At 33.8% G+C, this 16,036-nt stretch overlaps 1 protein-coding gene and 1 long non-coding RNA gene across 3 annotated transcripts; both read left to right on the top strand.

The window, feature by feature from the left end:
- The first annotated feature begins 4,996 nt into the window (after positions 1-4,996).
- LOC132299884 (F-box/kelch-repeat protein At3g23880-like) lies at positions 4,997-6,804 on the top strand. Of its 2 annotated transcripts, none has more exons than XM_059796757.1 (2): positions 4,997-5,237; positions 5,349-6,804. In XM_059796757.1, exon 2 carries the CDS (start codon positions 5,375-5,377, stop codon positions 6,599-6,601), a length of 1,227 nt encoding a protein of 408 aa, XP_059652740.1. In that variant the 5' UTR covers positions 4,997-5,237; positions 5,349-5,374; the 3' UTR covers positions 6,602-6,804. The 2 variants fall into 2 exon arrangements, with proteins under 2 accessions (XP_059652740.1, XP_059652741.1); XM_059796758.1 differs by having other exon boundaries at positions 5,357-6,804.
- A 6,085-nt stretch (positions 6,805-12,889) lies between these two features.
- LOC132299885 (uncharacterized) lies at positions 12,890-14,599 on the top strand. Its single transcript, XR_009480219.1, has 2 exons — positions 12,890-14,007; positions 14,142-14,599. It is a non-coding gene; the product is annotated as an uncharacterized LOC132299885 (long non-coding RNA).
- Positions 14,600-16,036: the final 1,437 nt, after the last annotated feature.

Consider the following 16,036-nt stretch of genomic DNA (forward strand, 5'->3'; position numbering starts at 1 on the left):
GATTAAAATGGGTACATTTTATTTGTTGATCCAATCTGTTTTTTATTTTATTGACAAAAATATCATGTCTATCTCGTCCATCTATATATAGATAGACATGAGTAGTACTAGAGTGAGAAGAAAGAGCAAAAAAAATTAATAATAATAGTGATAATGATCTCTCTCTCTCTCCGAAAATTAATAATGATCTTTGATTGTCAAGAATATAATGGGTACAAATATTAATGGTAATTACAAGTAATGCAAGGTCAATGTAATGAGAACAAAAGTAAATTTTTAATTTTTTTTTCTTTCCACTTGACATCTTTGAAACTATAAATTGCGATCAACACAACACATTTCTTCTCATTTGGATCTCACACAAAAATGAAGAATTCTCTAATCACTTTTCTTACTGTTTTCCTTCTCATCAACTTGGGCTCTTGCTATGATCATTTTCAGCTTGTCCATCAATGGTCCAAGTCCTTTTGTCTCACTCAAGGCCTCACATGCATAAACTCACTCCCACCAAACTTCACACTTCATGGGCTTTGGCCTGCAGATCCCAATGGAATCAGTGAGACAAATTGCATTTTTGGTATATCCAACTTCGTCATTGCGGTAAGTTTTTCCTTGAAATTAATGTTTTTTTTAAAAAAAAAAAACTAATTCCAGTAGTTTGCATGTTTGCACAGACTCAATTCGTGCTCCCCGATCTCGAACGAGTTTGGCCCTCAGTGATTCTTAACTATAAAAACAGTGATTTCTGGTATCACGAGTGAAAAACATGGCATATGTTCGCATATGTTCACTTTCAAAATTTAACACCAAGTAATACTTTCAAGTGGCGATTGCACTCAAGGACAGAATCAACCTTCTGGCCATTCTCGCAGTTGTTAACATAACCCCAAACAACAACTTATATTACTCAAAAACACAGATTGAGAATGCGGTAAGCCAATCTATCGGTAACATAAGGCCTTACATTTCATGCCGCGTTGACAACAACATGAACACTTTTCTGTATGAGATATATATTTGTCTCGATTCTACCGGAACAAATTATATCTCCTTTTCAGGAAATTATGGTACTAAGGGTTGCGGGGGAGTAGCCCGACAAAGAATGATCATATTTTCGAAGTGGTAAGGTGACATTGATACTATTACTGTGTCTGTTTCTTGTGTTCGTTTGGGTGCAGCGCACGCGCACACACACATGTATATGTGGTTAATTTTCATATAGTGCGAGCTTTCCTTTCCTATTATGGGTACTGTATGTGGACCTTTGCTTTAAAATATTAATATATAAAATAAATAATGTGGTTGCTTATACACTATCTTTATTTGGCTGCATATATGCATGGCTAGTGTTATTGCTTATTAACTGCCTTCAATTCCATATTTTATAGTATGTATGAGAGCCTTTTTATGCATTTCTGTCACGACCTCTTTTCAATTCTAACACTCCGATTAATAATACAATTGATTAATTGTGTATGTTGTTAAAGATGTCAAGTGGAAAGAAAAAAAAAATGAAAATTTCTCATTTTATTCAAGAAAAGTGGGAAGTTGTAATGAAATTGATCAGCTGTTGCTGATTAGGGCTACAGCAGTATGCAAAAATTGGTACACAATCATCAAAGACCCTAGTTTTATTACCAAGCACTTCAACAACCACACCAACAACAATAGCCTTCTTGTGTTGACAGAATTTCCTACAAATATATTTTAATTTTCTCAGTGTATCACATATATATTAGTAGTATATGGGGGAAATGGTGGGGCCAACCCATGTTCTAGACTTTGTGGCCCCTTGGCCATTGCATGCTGATTGCTGCTCAATGTCACAGTCATCAAGAACCATGGACGCTCAACAAACAAACCCTACAGAGACATTGACCGTCAGGACATGTGAATAAGTTGTTTTGATTTTCATTCTTTAGTTATAACACATATTCACTCCTTTGGTGTTCTCTAGGTCAAATACATATGATATTAAACTTCCAAACTAATTTCATATAATTAATTGAATTTGACATAGACCGAATCAGACTACTCACACACACAATGCCATATGCAATGTATAAAATGGCTTATAAAGGAGGACTAGGGCAGTTGACAATCCATGTTAACTAATATCCAAGTCACCACGTCTTTTTAATTCTAACACTTGGATTAATGATACAATTTATTGATTGTGTATGCTGTTAAAGATGGCAAGTGGAAATAAACAAAAAAAAAAAAAAAAAAAAAAATCATTACTCTTGTTCTCATTACATTGACCCAGCATTACGTAATTACCATTAATATTTGTACAAATGATATTCTTGACAATGAAAGATCATTATTAATTTCCGAAAAAAGAAGAAGAAAGAAGGATCATTATTAATTTCCGAAAAGAAAAAAAAAAAAATTCATTATCAGTATTATTATTAATTTTTTTTTGCTCTTTCTTCTCACTCTACTCCTCACGTCTGTCTATATATATATATATATAGACAGGCCAATACTGTTAAGTAGATATGATATTTTTGTCAATAGAATAAAAGACAGGCTGGACCAACAAATAAACTATACCCATTTTAATCCATATTAACAACTTTAATATTAACAACTTCATTATTATATCAATATGCTAGTTTTAACTAAATTTGATGAAACTTCTTCTGACTTCTCTACCACAGGACTTGTAAAGTGATAAAAACAAATCAACGGTTCACCTTTCTCTTCAAAACCATCCACATCTACAAATCAATTCTATTCATATTTTTTCCCTCCTCTCTTTTTACTTCAGATTGTATTATAAAAAATAAATTATTGTACCCACTTTAATCCATATTAACAACTTCATTATTATATGAATATGCTAATTTTAACTAAATTTGACAAAACTTCTGACTTCTCTACATAGGACTTGTAGAGTGATGAAAACAAATTAACGGTTGACCTTTCTCTTCAAAGCCATTCACATCCGCAAATCAATTCTATTGATATTTAGACCTCAAATCCTCATAAGATAATATAGAGTAAGTAGAGTCATTGATAATTTATTAAAGTTTCATCAATATATTATATGAAAAAATATATATTCTTCTACGGTAAAAACAAAAAAGTTAAACTGATTATTATAAGTTTTATTATAAATAATCAAATTTTAATAATAAGTTAATCATTTTAGAAAATGGTAGTTACAATTCTATTTATATATATATTTTTCATTTTTTTATGATAAATTGATACTTAAAATAAAATTAAGGTAAATAGTATAATTAATATTTAGATAAGAGAAAAAATAATAAAAATAATTTAATAAAAAATAAAAATTTTAATGAGAAATGACAAAGTAGTCTTTTGTGATGAGTTTGTCCTTAATTAAAACAAATTAATATTAAGGGGATATGTTTTAGTTCAGGGGTTATTTGCGAAAGGGCAACAGTTGAAGGGATTTTTTTTTGCACTTTATCCTTAATTTATTAAGATAATTTAAATAAAATTTCAATAAACAAAGTGGAACTAAAAAAAATAAAGATACTAATAAGCAAAGTCCAACTAATATAAAATACTATAATACCATAAGCAAAGTCTAACTAAAATAAAATAAGCAAAGAACACAGTTATCAACAACATCAGATCGATTACTGGACTCTAGCTAGCCTTCCGGTCATCTCTTCATCCCGACAAGTTTCTGATTCTCCGATCAGTTCAGATTAGTTCTATTTATCTGCTTAAAACAATCAAGATCATATTATTTTCAAACAATAGTAAAGTTCTTGTTCTTGATATGATTGGTCACTTTCAATTTGTTTACATTCCTATCATATACAACCCATTAAATGATTGTATGCGATCTCTTTGATAGAACAATCCAAAGACGTTGTCAATCGAATTGTTTCATGTTCCTTTTGGTTTCATATTATTTGTTTTCATAAATACATAGAAACATAACCGAACAAATATTCCTTTTTAATTTTGTTGCTTCTAATCAGTATTATTCACAAATTGTATTTCTTCTGCAGGTAGATAAGTATAGAACAAGTATTCAAGGCTTATTCTATTATTCTTTTGTGGTTTAGATTAATTCAATTTATTGTTTTGTAGTCTCAAACTCCTTAAATTATGTTTAAAGTCTCAGAGTAATTTGGTAAAGGATCCATATTATTTTTTTAAAACCTCAATTCTCATAAGATAATTAAACCTCAATTCTCATAGGATAATAGTATAAAATAAGTAAAGCCATTGATAAATTGTACGTGCTAGAGTGGACGTTTAATTCAAAAAGACGTAACAAGATATTAATTCAGAACTTCAACACAATTGTAAAATTGTATTTAATTAAGAAAAAAAAATTGTATTTAATTTAGAAAAAAAATCGATATGATTTCTTATTTTAAAAGGAGATCAAATTAAATATTTAGAGGGTTTAAGAATAAGGCCATTTTATCTACTATTCGTCCTGTTAATATCACAAGGAAAACTTGTTTGAGAATTTTTATGACATGGGTGCTCAGAAATTTCCTCTGAAACGTGGTTTTCAACAACGCATAGCCATTGGATGGCAGCCCCAGCTTCATCTTGCCACATCAAGCTTATCTTGATTTATTCAAAAAAAAAAAAAAATTCATTTTGTTACTAGTTTTTGCTCTTCCATAATTTACCCTGATATATATATATTGACTGAACCAAGCACTATGAATCAACAATTAAATCGACTGACATTTTATATTTGTATTCCCTATCCAAGTACGTGACTCAAGAGATTTTTTACTCGAACATAAATTTATTTTTACTCTAATTCTATAAATTTCAAGTCACGACTCAAGTTGTCCATCCTATCTTCAGAACAGCGGTGCGATGGCGATGGGCCCTAATCCCGGAAGGATGATAGCCCCAACTTTACCCAGCCCATTTGCAAGACTTTTAAAAAGGCCCACCAGGCCAGATAAAGTCCAGACCCCCAAAAGACGAGAATATTCTAGGGTTTTTCTTTTATATATATGGTGGCAGTATCACTCAAGAAAGGCAACTAACTTGCCCCTCAAATAATTCATCTGTGCAATCTTCTCATCGCCTTCTTGTTTGCGCCGAGATAGAGTAATTGAGTTTCAGAGATTTTGCACCACCAACCCCATACCATACCATACCATTGCGTAGATTAATCTAGAGAAAAAAGAAAGAAAAACAGAGATGGAGTTGGTTGGTGTTCTTAATTAGTAGCTGGCAAACGGATGATTCAATATTCCTAGTACCAAAGGAATCCTGTGAGTTTCCATCGTCCTCCTTAATCAATTTCCTGTTTTTGTTTGCATATAGTTTTATTATATTTTTCTCAGTATTTTTATTTAAATTGATTTAAGGTTTTGATTTTCAAGTAATATAGGGAGGGGTAGATGGGTAAATGGCGAGTTGTAATAAAATATTTCTTCCTGAGGATGTGATGATTGAGATTCTCTCAAGGCTGCCGGTGAAATCAGTGATTAGGGCCGGAGCCGTATGCAAAAATTGGTACTCTATCATCAAAAACCCTAGTTTGGTTACTAAGCACTTGAACAACCATCACACCAACAACAACAACAGTGGCCGTCTTTTCATTAGTCGTCGTAACAAGGTGAATATTTATTTCTCATTGTTCCCTGATGAAACACTTGCCTGTACGTATGAGGATGTGGTGGTGGTGTTGGATATTCCCAACTGTGTAGTGGTTGTTGCCAGTCCCTACAATGGCATATTGTGCCTGTGTACCAATTGCCATCGTTCCAATCGCTTTGCTTTGTGGAATCCCGCAATCAGAGAATTTAGGTCCCTCCCCGTACTGCCTCGTAACCATCCACCTAATGTGAAGACTTGGACTGAAACATTTGGATTTGGTTTGGATCCCATTACTAATGATTACAAGGTGGTTTGGATTTGGAACACTACGAAGGAGGATGCTCCATATCGGTTTGGTCCTTTTCAGGTTGCTGTGTATACCTTATCTACTGATTCATGGAGATATCTTGATCATGTTGCTCTGCCTTATCATGGCATTGACACCCCTCTGTCTAACACATGCATTAATGGGGTTTATCACTGGCTTGCAACTCAGAATTGTGAAGATAGTTATTCCATCCTTTCATTTGACATGGGCAATGAATTGTTTCATGATATACCAGTGGATATTCCAACTTCAAAACATTACTACTCCCCACCCCGTCTTCTATCCTACAATAACTCTCTTGCTCTGATATGTTATGATTATTCTAATCTAACGATTGACATATGGGTGATGATGGAAGATGATGGGTGTTGGACAAAACATTTTACCGTTGAAATGAATACAAAATTCTGGTGGTGCCTTGGGTTTTGGAGGAACAATCAGCTTATTATCCAAACTGATGTAGATGGTCATGTGGCCTTATATGATCCACACACGTGTGAAATTAAGGATTTTGGATCCAAGAATTGGTATGCGTCCTTCGTCTATAGGGACAGCCTGGTCGCAATCAGGGGCAAAGATGGGTTTCTAAAACAAGATTACTTGTCTGATGCAGATCAAATTTGTAACTTTTCTAAAACAGTTGAAGTTGAAAGGTCAGACTTTCCTGATGATGAGGATTTTGATATTTTTCGTTTATTTCTCATCTAGTAAAGTTGAATGGCATGCTATTTTATCATTCTTGTTTATTGGTGATAAACCAAATTTTATTGCTTTATTCCTTTTGTCTCATCAGTTGGTCTATTATAAGCATTTGAAACTATTGACTTTTCTTAGCTGATCACAATTTCTTTTGATTTGTATTCTCAAGTTATCACTTGTCTGTTAACCGTTGATTCCTCCCTTCTTTATGATACATAGTGAGAATATCATGATCAATCACACAATCATACACATCCATAATAATCATACACATCGATGCACGATAGGTGAATAATAAAGAACTCATTGAAGAAAATTTCATCTGTAGACAAATATTTTTGGCTCAATCAAACATAAAGTGTACTTATTCAACATGTGGAGGATTTCTTATATTAGTAGTGGTATTGGTTGTACATATATGGTCATGCCTATATGTGATATTTATGGATGATTTTTATTTTTAAAAAAACTGTTGCAAGGTAACAAACTAGTGAAGAAAGTTGCATGTCAGTCACTTAAAAATGCTAGGCCATTGCTACGTTTAAATTTTGCATTCTTTTCAGTAAATATTTGAATACTTTTTAAGCATTGTCTGGCATCAAGCCCACAACAGACAATGAGTTCTGTAAAGATCTATTCGTTCAGGTCAATTGTGTAACCTGATACAGTTTCCACAAGATTGTAATATTTCTTGTATAGGCTTTTATAGATTGAAACAGTCAGTTTTCATGTGCACCTATACTAGTACTAGGAAAAAGATGAACATAAATTTTAATTTTAAGAGCAAATTGCCACCAAAAAAAAAAAAAAAACCTCGACTATTTGAAATTGGCACAAAACCTCCCTTAACTAACAATTTGACCTAAACTCCCTTTACGTATATAATTTATACAATTTTGAGACCAACGGCATGAGATATTAACAACTTAAGAGTTGGTTCGAGTGCCTTGTCAATGCATTCTTGTTATGTTTTAAGTGTCATACATTAGTGTAAGATGTTTACAAGGAGCTATAGAAATTTACCATGAGACTTTCTTTGAGAACAAACACTTAAAACCACTGTTATGAGGTGATGACATAGACGACCATATGTTTGTGTCTTGCTAGCTCCTTTCTCTGCTATTCAGAACTTGCTCGATCTCATCCTTTTTGAATATGCAGATGCCCGTTTGTAATTCTTTTGTTCAGCTTTTGTCCTTAAGGATTTTGTGCAGCTTCAACTCCAGTGCTCAAACAAGCAGATCAAACTGGTAGGAAATTGTTCTCTATTGTTTTGTTTGACATTTGGACTGAGAGGAACACTACCTTAGCACAGAGGTTTTGGATCTCTTATGCAACTACCGTTTCTACAAATTGGTCATGTATTCTAGTACCAAATGGTGATTTAAGGGACTGACCTAACTTCTCACATTCAAAAACAAACTTACTTTTGATCTAAAGCTCACCTTACCACCACCACGTACATATGGTTCTTAGACGCATTTTTTTTAATTTTATTTTTGCCTCTCACATTTGCTTTTATATACCCTGCCATAAATTGAAGCTCAATTTCAACCTCTCAGAGACAAAATAAAAGACCTCCACGCACTTGCACAACATTCATCTGGACGCCAGTGTGTTAGAGTTTAGAAACAACTCATTGTTGGCTATTCAAGTGTATTAATAAGCATAATGTGGATATGTTTCACAGTTTCTGGATATTTTTCTTTTGGTATATTTTTCTTATTTACCAAAGCAGCAAGAAGTAAGAACTTTCACTTGTTTAAATTCAGATGTACCTTTTTTTTATTCAAGAACAAACGTCACAAATATATTCCACTATAGTAAAAAAAAAAAAAAAATGTATTACAAAAGAAATAACAGATGAGAATTTATTACAAGAGAAAGCAATCATCAGACTAAGAAAAACCCAATCACACCATGACCTCTCTGAACCAGCAGTTCCACCCCTGCCTTTACAACAAAAAACAGCACAACAGCAGAATCGGAACATATAAACGCACAAAAAGCTAAAAAAAGAAAGACAGGAAAAATGGTAACACTACGGTTAAGCAAGCAAATAGTGTGGAGATGAACCAGTGAGGGAAGAAGGCGGCGGCAGCAGCAGCAGAGGTGCTGCCACCACCTTCACCGCTAGTAACAGATGGAGCAGGTGCAGGTACAGGTGCATGTGCCCCTTCACATATGCCCATCAACACCATCACCACAAAGACAATGCACATTGAGGCAAATGGAGCCAAGGGCTTTCCACTCGCCATCTTTGACATTATACACGCACAGTGAATAATCTCATTAATTCCAACTGTTAAGCTTTATAGTTGGGTGGTTAACATGGGTTTATCAACTGCCCAAGTCTTCCTTATAACCATTTTATATACTGCATATGGCATTGTACGAGTGGTTGATTTAGTCAAACTTACCGGGCAATTAGGTTCCAACCGAGTGTTTATTTGTATGGAATTAGCGTGGAATTTTAGTCTCATATAGAGACAATATCTGATTAAGACAATATCAAGGAAGGAGTCTAAACATGTTAGCGAGTCATTGTCATCTATTAAACAACCGAGTGTTTGAGAGTATCATATAAAGAAATTTCTACCTAGCTCTATTCAAAACTCTATCTGTCAAAATGTTTCTTACATCTATATACACCTTGTGAGTAATGTTGCATTCATTATTAATCAATTTTGGCCTGCTACTCACAAGCTATATATATGTATATATATATATATACTAATTGTGAGAATAAATTAATTAGATCCTGCTCGTGGTTAGTTAAAGCTGAGATGAGCTTTGACCTTTCTAATACATAAATAATCCCAAGGTTAACCTGTTAAATAAGAACACGCGGTTCGTGATCTGACTGTGGTTTGAGTTGCATGCTTCATAAATTGAAAATCAATCCCAAACTTTCATCTTAAGATATTATCTTGGGATCAACTATTATAACATTATGATCGATACAATTAGGTGAACTTTTGTAAGTTGGCCTCTTAATTTTAACCAGTATCTCGGAAGTCAAATGATGTAGAAGTGACACCACCTACCACGAAATATTTTAACAAGGTTAGGTTAGAGCTTGAAAATATGTTTAAGAATTGCTGTTGAAATTTAGTACATTTCTCTTGTGATATAGTATTCTGCTTGATAGTGGCATACCTCTAAACCCAAACAGTTTTCACAAAACAGTGGGAAGATGTTTCGTTCAGAAATGATTTCAGTTTCATCGATCAGATCAATTACTACAGAACAACTAGGTATACATCTCTCTCGCTCAGTGTATTTATTAGGTTTCATATATATAGACATATATACATATATATTACCTGTGAATCATTCACAAATTTATTTGGAATGATTTTAGTTTTCCGTTGATGAAATCCTCGTCAATTCATGTATTTCATCTCTTCGAATCATTAAGACTCTCCCTCTCTGATATGTAGTATCTTTCAATAGATTTAAGTTTAAATTATGTTTTCTTTTTGGCTGAACAGAAAGTGAACATGTCTTTCAATAGATTTAGGTTTAAATTTTGTTTTTGTTTTTGTTTTTGTATGTGTGTGGCAATATCAGTTCTATGATATATAGAGATATATCACCACTTATGATGGTACTGGCAAAATATGCTTGAGAACATACCTAACATTATAAATACTTTGAAGTTGCTTGGTTTGTGTTTTTGTTTTTGTTTTTGTGTGTGTGGCAATATCAGTTCTATGATATATAGAGATATATCACCACTTATGATGGTACTGGCAAAATATGCTTGAGAACACAACATTATAAATACTTTGAAGTCGCTTGGAGTTCACCATCTACACTGATTGCATTGAACATACCATTATAAACATAATATTTCTGGCCGTTTGATCTCTTTCGATATATAATATGCAAAGTAGGTGTTAACAGGGAATGAAAAGAACTGATTGGTATGATGGGTGAAGGCCATTTAGGTAGTTTCAGTGGGCCTAACCAATGAATCTGTGGTTTATTCTAGACAATTATAAAATTATTTTTTTCTTAATTTTGACAAGATATAAAAGTTTTCCTTTCTAATGTGCATATTTTAAAATTCTATGCAATTCATGCATTTAATTTTTTAAGTTTCAATCTTACTATTGTGCATTGGATTGATTGAGTTTTAGGTCTTGATGTACTGGAACTAATGATGAGTTGGCCATATGCATATTTAGTACGATAAGAATCATTGATTTCTTGTGTGCATTCATAGAATATAAATACAAATCATGCCTACTTAGAAGCCAACTAATATGGAATACGTTGTGCCTACTTCATTTCTTTTATTGAATTCAGTATTTACGCACACATGCACTTGGGGAAGCATGGATGCTACTGTTCTGTCTCAAGCTTAGCTGCAAGTTCCTGAAAATAATAAGATGCGTGATCAAATTTATCTTCAGATAGACATGCCATGTAGAGTAACTGATGTCTTGCTTAGCTTTCTCTCAGCTCCAGATAAATTTTTGCCCTGCATTTGGCTTGAACATACAATCCTAGCCCTGTTTTGAAATTTCTTCTACTCTCTGGACACGTGATGGGTTTATTTTTCGATAGTTAGGTATAGAATGGCGAGATAGATCATGTTATGGTAGATGGCTTGAGCCTTGGTGATGTCTTTGCGGAAGTGACTTACCCTGATTTAGATCTGCAAGGATGCTCTTTGAAGGTTGTTAGCCAACGAAGATGTGGACCGTGTCCAAAACAGCATTCGGCATAAAGTCTCAAATCTGCAGAGCTATTAAGGGTAAAGGAATTCCATATGCGTAACTCTTCCAACTTAAGGAATAATGTTATATATGTATTTTTTCTTCCAACGTATGTTGTCACAGCCGAGAGCCACAGCTCCTAGAGATTGATTTTATGTTAATCAATGGCAAGAGGTTTCCGTGGTTGGTTAGCAACGGATGACATCTTACCTCAACTGCTTGCAAAGTAGTAGTTAGATCTGTCTATGTATTCATTGTAGGACCATTTCTTCCATTTCCTTACTGTTCAATTAATTCATTTGAATTCACAAAAAATATATATACTCCGTATATCATTAGTAAAAAAGTATTTGATGGTGCAGATTCAATGTCCATTTGCCCTGGACATTCCGATTAACCAAAAAAAGCAAATTTCAACGTTGTACTTTTTGGCTGAGAAAAATATGAATTAGTGGGCCCTGGACATTTTGATTTTGGGAAAAAAGCAATGAATCTGAAAATCATTTTTATGCATAAAAAGTTTTAATGTGAAACTTTGAGTATTGTTAGGTTTGCTTTCTCCGCGAGTAGATTAAAAAAGTACAGCCATAAAATAGTTTCTATATCCGTCCGTATCTAGATAGTAGCATATCTAGATAGATATGGTAGAAGATATAGATTCAATATCTTAAAGGAAATTACAATAGTTCTAAATTTTCTTTGTAACCTCATAGTCTCCATATCTTTCTTGTGTATTATGAATCAAAATTAAATCCAGAGAAAACAACCAACACCTCATATTCATATTATGATTGCATTGTGTTCCTGCAAAGCGGACAAGCTGCAAAGTGGACAAGCATTGGCGTGTTTAAGCCACTTGTAAATACAGGGTCCATGGAACTGGTGCATGCAGCCCATGGCACTAGCTTCTTTCTCGACCTCCATCTCATCCTGACACACCCCGCATACGTGCCCTTCTTCCTCAACCGTGGGCTCTTATTTTCTGGGGTTGGTCTGTGGGCCTATAACAAGTTATTTATTGACCCTGGAACAGCCTTTTAATTATTGAGCTCTCAACTAAATTAAAAAATCAAAAATATTATGTTTGGAAGAGTTATTTTCAGAATTAGAAGAAATTTAATCAAATTTTTAAATTAAATTTTTTTAAATTTAAAATTCAAAGCACTAATTTAGTGCTCTCAAATGCAGCTACCTAATTTTTTTTATTTTTTTATTTTAACAAATTGCAATTCTTTAGAATCCAAATCAAGTAAAATATAAGGAGAAAAAACGTAGTTAAAATCCTAGAACAATTGATTATAAATCCAAACATCTAAAATTAAAGGGAATAAAAGAGGTAAGTGCAAAAAACATCTCTCTGGTTTGAAAAACATGCAAATAACACCCTTTGTGTTCAAATCAGACTCCCCTAATATGAAAAGTGAGCAAATAAAGGTTTCTGACTCCCAAAAAGCGACATGTGCATGTCATGTGACCAAAAAAATACTCTTAAATACCAACATTGCCCTTTTAGACTTCCCAAACTACCCCTCAATGAGATTATTAGGTAGTCCCGGTGCACCACGTCATCTATAGTCCCAGACAATCCTAGCCATCCGTCTGTCCAGAAAAATTACACCTCATCAATAATCTTTCCACATCAACTTTACATACTCTATATACATTGTCATGTCGGCCGACAATGAAATTGTATTTTTCCGGCGTGGAGTGAACCAAAGTCTCGTCCAGGTTGAGGAAGATCGTCTGTTTTTTTTTTTTTTTGGGACATCAACGGTGGGAGGCGATTTTCGAAGTAAGGTGACCGACAGGTTCGATCCTCTTCATGAAAGAGTTTAGATCACAGCCGAATTATGGTTGTGGGAGATGATTGATACTCCTATTAAAATAGGGTTCCTGGGAGTTCAGATTTGGGCGAGTTTGGTGAAGATCTTGATCAAGCGACGATGGCAGGTGTAAATCGATTTGTTTATCGTTGCGACAACGATGGAAGAGTTGGATCACGCCAAAGATTGCAGGTGTCGCAAGCTGAACCATGCCGCCGATGTGAATCATGTTGCCGTTTCGTGGTCTGAACCACGCCGCCATCGTGAACCAAGGGTTGTTTCCACTGTATCAAACTCACCGCCGCCGATCGTGAGACACTTGGTGTGGTTGTTTCGCCGGAATACACAGTGGTTGCGATGGTTGTGAGGGTTTGAAGAAAATTTGATGCCGCAAGTGAGAGAAAGAGAGGAAGTTTTAGAGAGGAGTTTAGAGAGAGAAAAAGAGGAAGTTTTAGAGAGAGAGAGATCATGCGTCTCCTCTGATAAGAGCCTTCTACTTTTACACCTATCCCATTTCTCATCCATTTAGGAGAGAAGCAAGCTTTTTGCTCTCTCTGTGTTATTCATTTGATTTCTTGGGTTTTGTAGCAGTTAGAGATGGCTGTTCAGGCACAGTTGTATTTTGAAAATCTGGGTTGGCTTACGAGCTCTGTTTTGGGGATTGAAGATGGAGCTAATTTCAATTTTCAAGAACACCCACAACAGTAAGTGTTTCAATCTATTGGTTTCAATAGTAATAATAATAATCAAGGGGCTTCTTGCTCATCGAGTGTTGATCATAACCATCCAACAATGGAGTTTTCTGTCTTTGGCTGCCGAGCTCGAGAAGCAGAGGCAAGAAATCGACTGGATTCTTCGTCTACAGGTCAGATTCGAACAAAATCCCAAATGGGATTTCATAATATAGATTCATATTTCCACACACATGTTTGATTTTGGATTTATATAATGATTTCATTTCTGGGTTTTTCTTGACTTGTGATGAATACGGTGAAACAGAGTGAGAGACTGAGGACAACTCTTCAGGAAGAAACAAGGCAACAAATTGGGTTTTGCTGAAGCGAAAGCGAAAACGATGGGTTTTATGTGGGAGAAAGAGGAAGACTTGGTGACTGCGAAGAAGAGGACAATGGAGCTCGAGGAGTGCTTGAGAAGGCAGGAGCTGGAGATGGAAGTGTGGTAGAGAATCGCGAAAGAGAACGAAGCTATCCAACAAACTAGAGAGAGAGTCTCTCTCTCCTCCCCAGATGCGGAGTCCTGTGATTCATCTAATTACAAAGTGGTAAACAGTGAGGCAAAACAGAGCAAAACAATGGCGCACAGGCTCTGCAATGCTCGAAGCTCGTGCACTGTGTTTTATTTCCCAAAATGACTTAGGTCAATGTTTATTTGGGTAATTTCAACTTATTCAATTTTTTTATTATTATTGAATAAAGAATATTGGGAGTATTTTCATATTTTTACCTATCCTTATTACAAAAGGTCTTTATTTGCAACTTTTTAAAATTAGAAGTTGACGTTTGAACAACATGAGTGTTATTTTAAAAATACAGGGTATTTTTTGCACTTAACCCTGAAATAAAATAATTGAACTAAAATCCTAGAGGAGGGGAATTGAACACACCATCTGAACTTTAACCTCAAACAGATTTTCTGTCCACACGTTCCAGAAGTACCGGCAATCAATAAAGGTAAATATTTAACAAAATTTTTAAAGGAAGTATTCTTTACTCACACACTTATTCATAAAGGGTATACATATGATTCAATATAAATCTGAACAACTAAAACTAAAGGAGAAAAAATAATTGAACTAAAATCCTAGAAGAGGGGAATTGAACACACCCTAGAGGGTTTGATCACAAATCTGAAGGAATCATAAACAACTTTGAATTTATAATATTAAGAGATAAATTCGCAAAAAAAAAATTGAAATGTTATTGATAATTGAATAGGTGATTATTACATGTATTTTATGATGAAAGAAAACCTTAAATCATAAAGAATCTAAGGAAAGATAATATGTCAATATTAATTTGGTAAATGGTCTATATTATTATTTTTTTTTAATAATATGTCAATCAATGAGTATTTTAAGAAAGATAAATAATTAACAAAATTTTTAAAGAAAGTATTCTTTGCTCACACACTTATTTATAAAGGGTTTACATATGATTCATTATAATAAAGATACGAAAGTGATAAAGAGTAATAAAAATGATATATGATTCATTACAACAAAGATACAAAAGTGACGAGAAATAAAAATGATTTATTATCCTTATCGTCCTTCTAAATTTCCTGTTATATTGAATACTATTTGATATGGTGAATTTTTCTCATTTTATTCCAGAAAAGTGGGGAGTTATAATGAAACTAATAAGCTGTTACTGATTAGGGCTAGAGTAGTATGCCAAAATTGGTACACTATCAATGGCCCTAGTTTTATTACTAAACACTTCAACAACCACACCAACAACAATAGCCTTCTTGTGTTGACAGAATTTCCTACAAATATATTTTAATTTTCTCAATGTATCACATATTAGTAGTAAGTATATGGTGGAAATGGTGGGCCAACCCATGTTCTAAACTTTGTGGCCCCTTAAATTAAATGCCCACTCTAGCATGTACAATTTATCAATGGCTCTATTTTTAGTCTATATTATCTTATGAGGATTGAGGTCTAAATATCAATAGAATTTGTTGATGTGGATGGTTTTGAAGAGAAAGGTGAACGAATGATTTGTTTTCATTACTCTACAAGCCTTATGGTAGAGAAGTAAGAAGTTTTGTTAAATTTAGTTAAAATTAGTATATTGATATAATAATGAAGTAGTTGTTAATATTAAAGTTGTTAATATGGATTAAAATGGGTAGAGTTTATTTATTGG

This window comes from Cornus florida, unplaced genomic scaffold (genome assembly GCF_030987335.1).
Source record: "Cornus florida cultivar Cherokee Brave unplaced genomic scaffold, ASM3098733v1 CherokeeBrave_3.0.0_Hap2_Chr03, whole genome shotgun sequence".
Taxonomy (NCBI): domain Eukaryota; kingdom Viridiplantae; phylum Streptophyta; class Magnoliopsida; order Cornales; family Cornaceae; genus Cornus; species Cornus florida.

Coding starts and splice junctions, on each gene's coding strand:
- LOC132299884 (XM_059796757.1), top strand. CDS start 5,375: ATGGCGAGTTGTAATAAAATATTTCTTCCTGAGGATGTGATGATTGAG.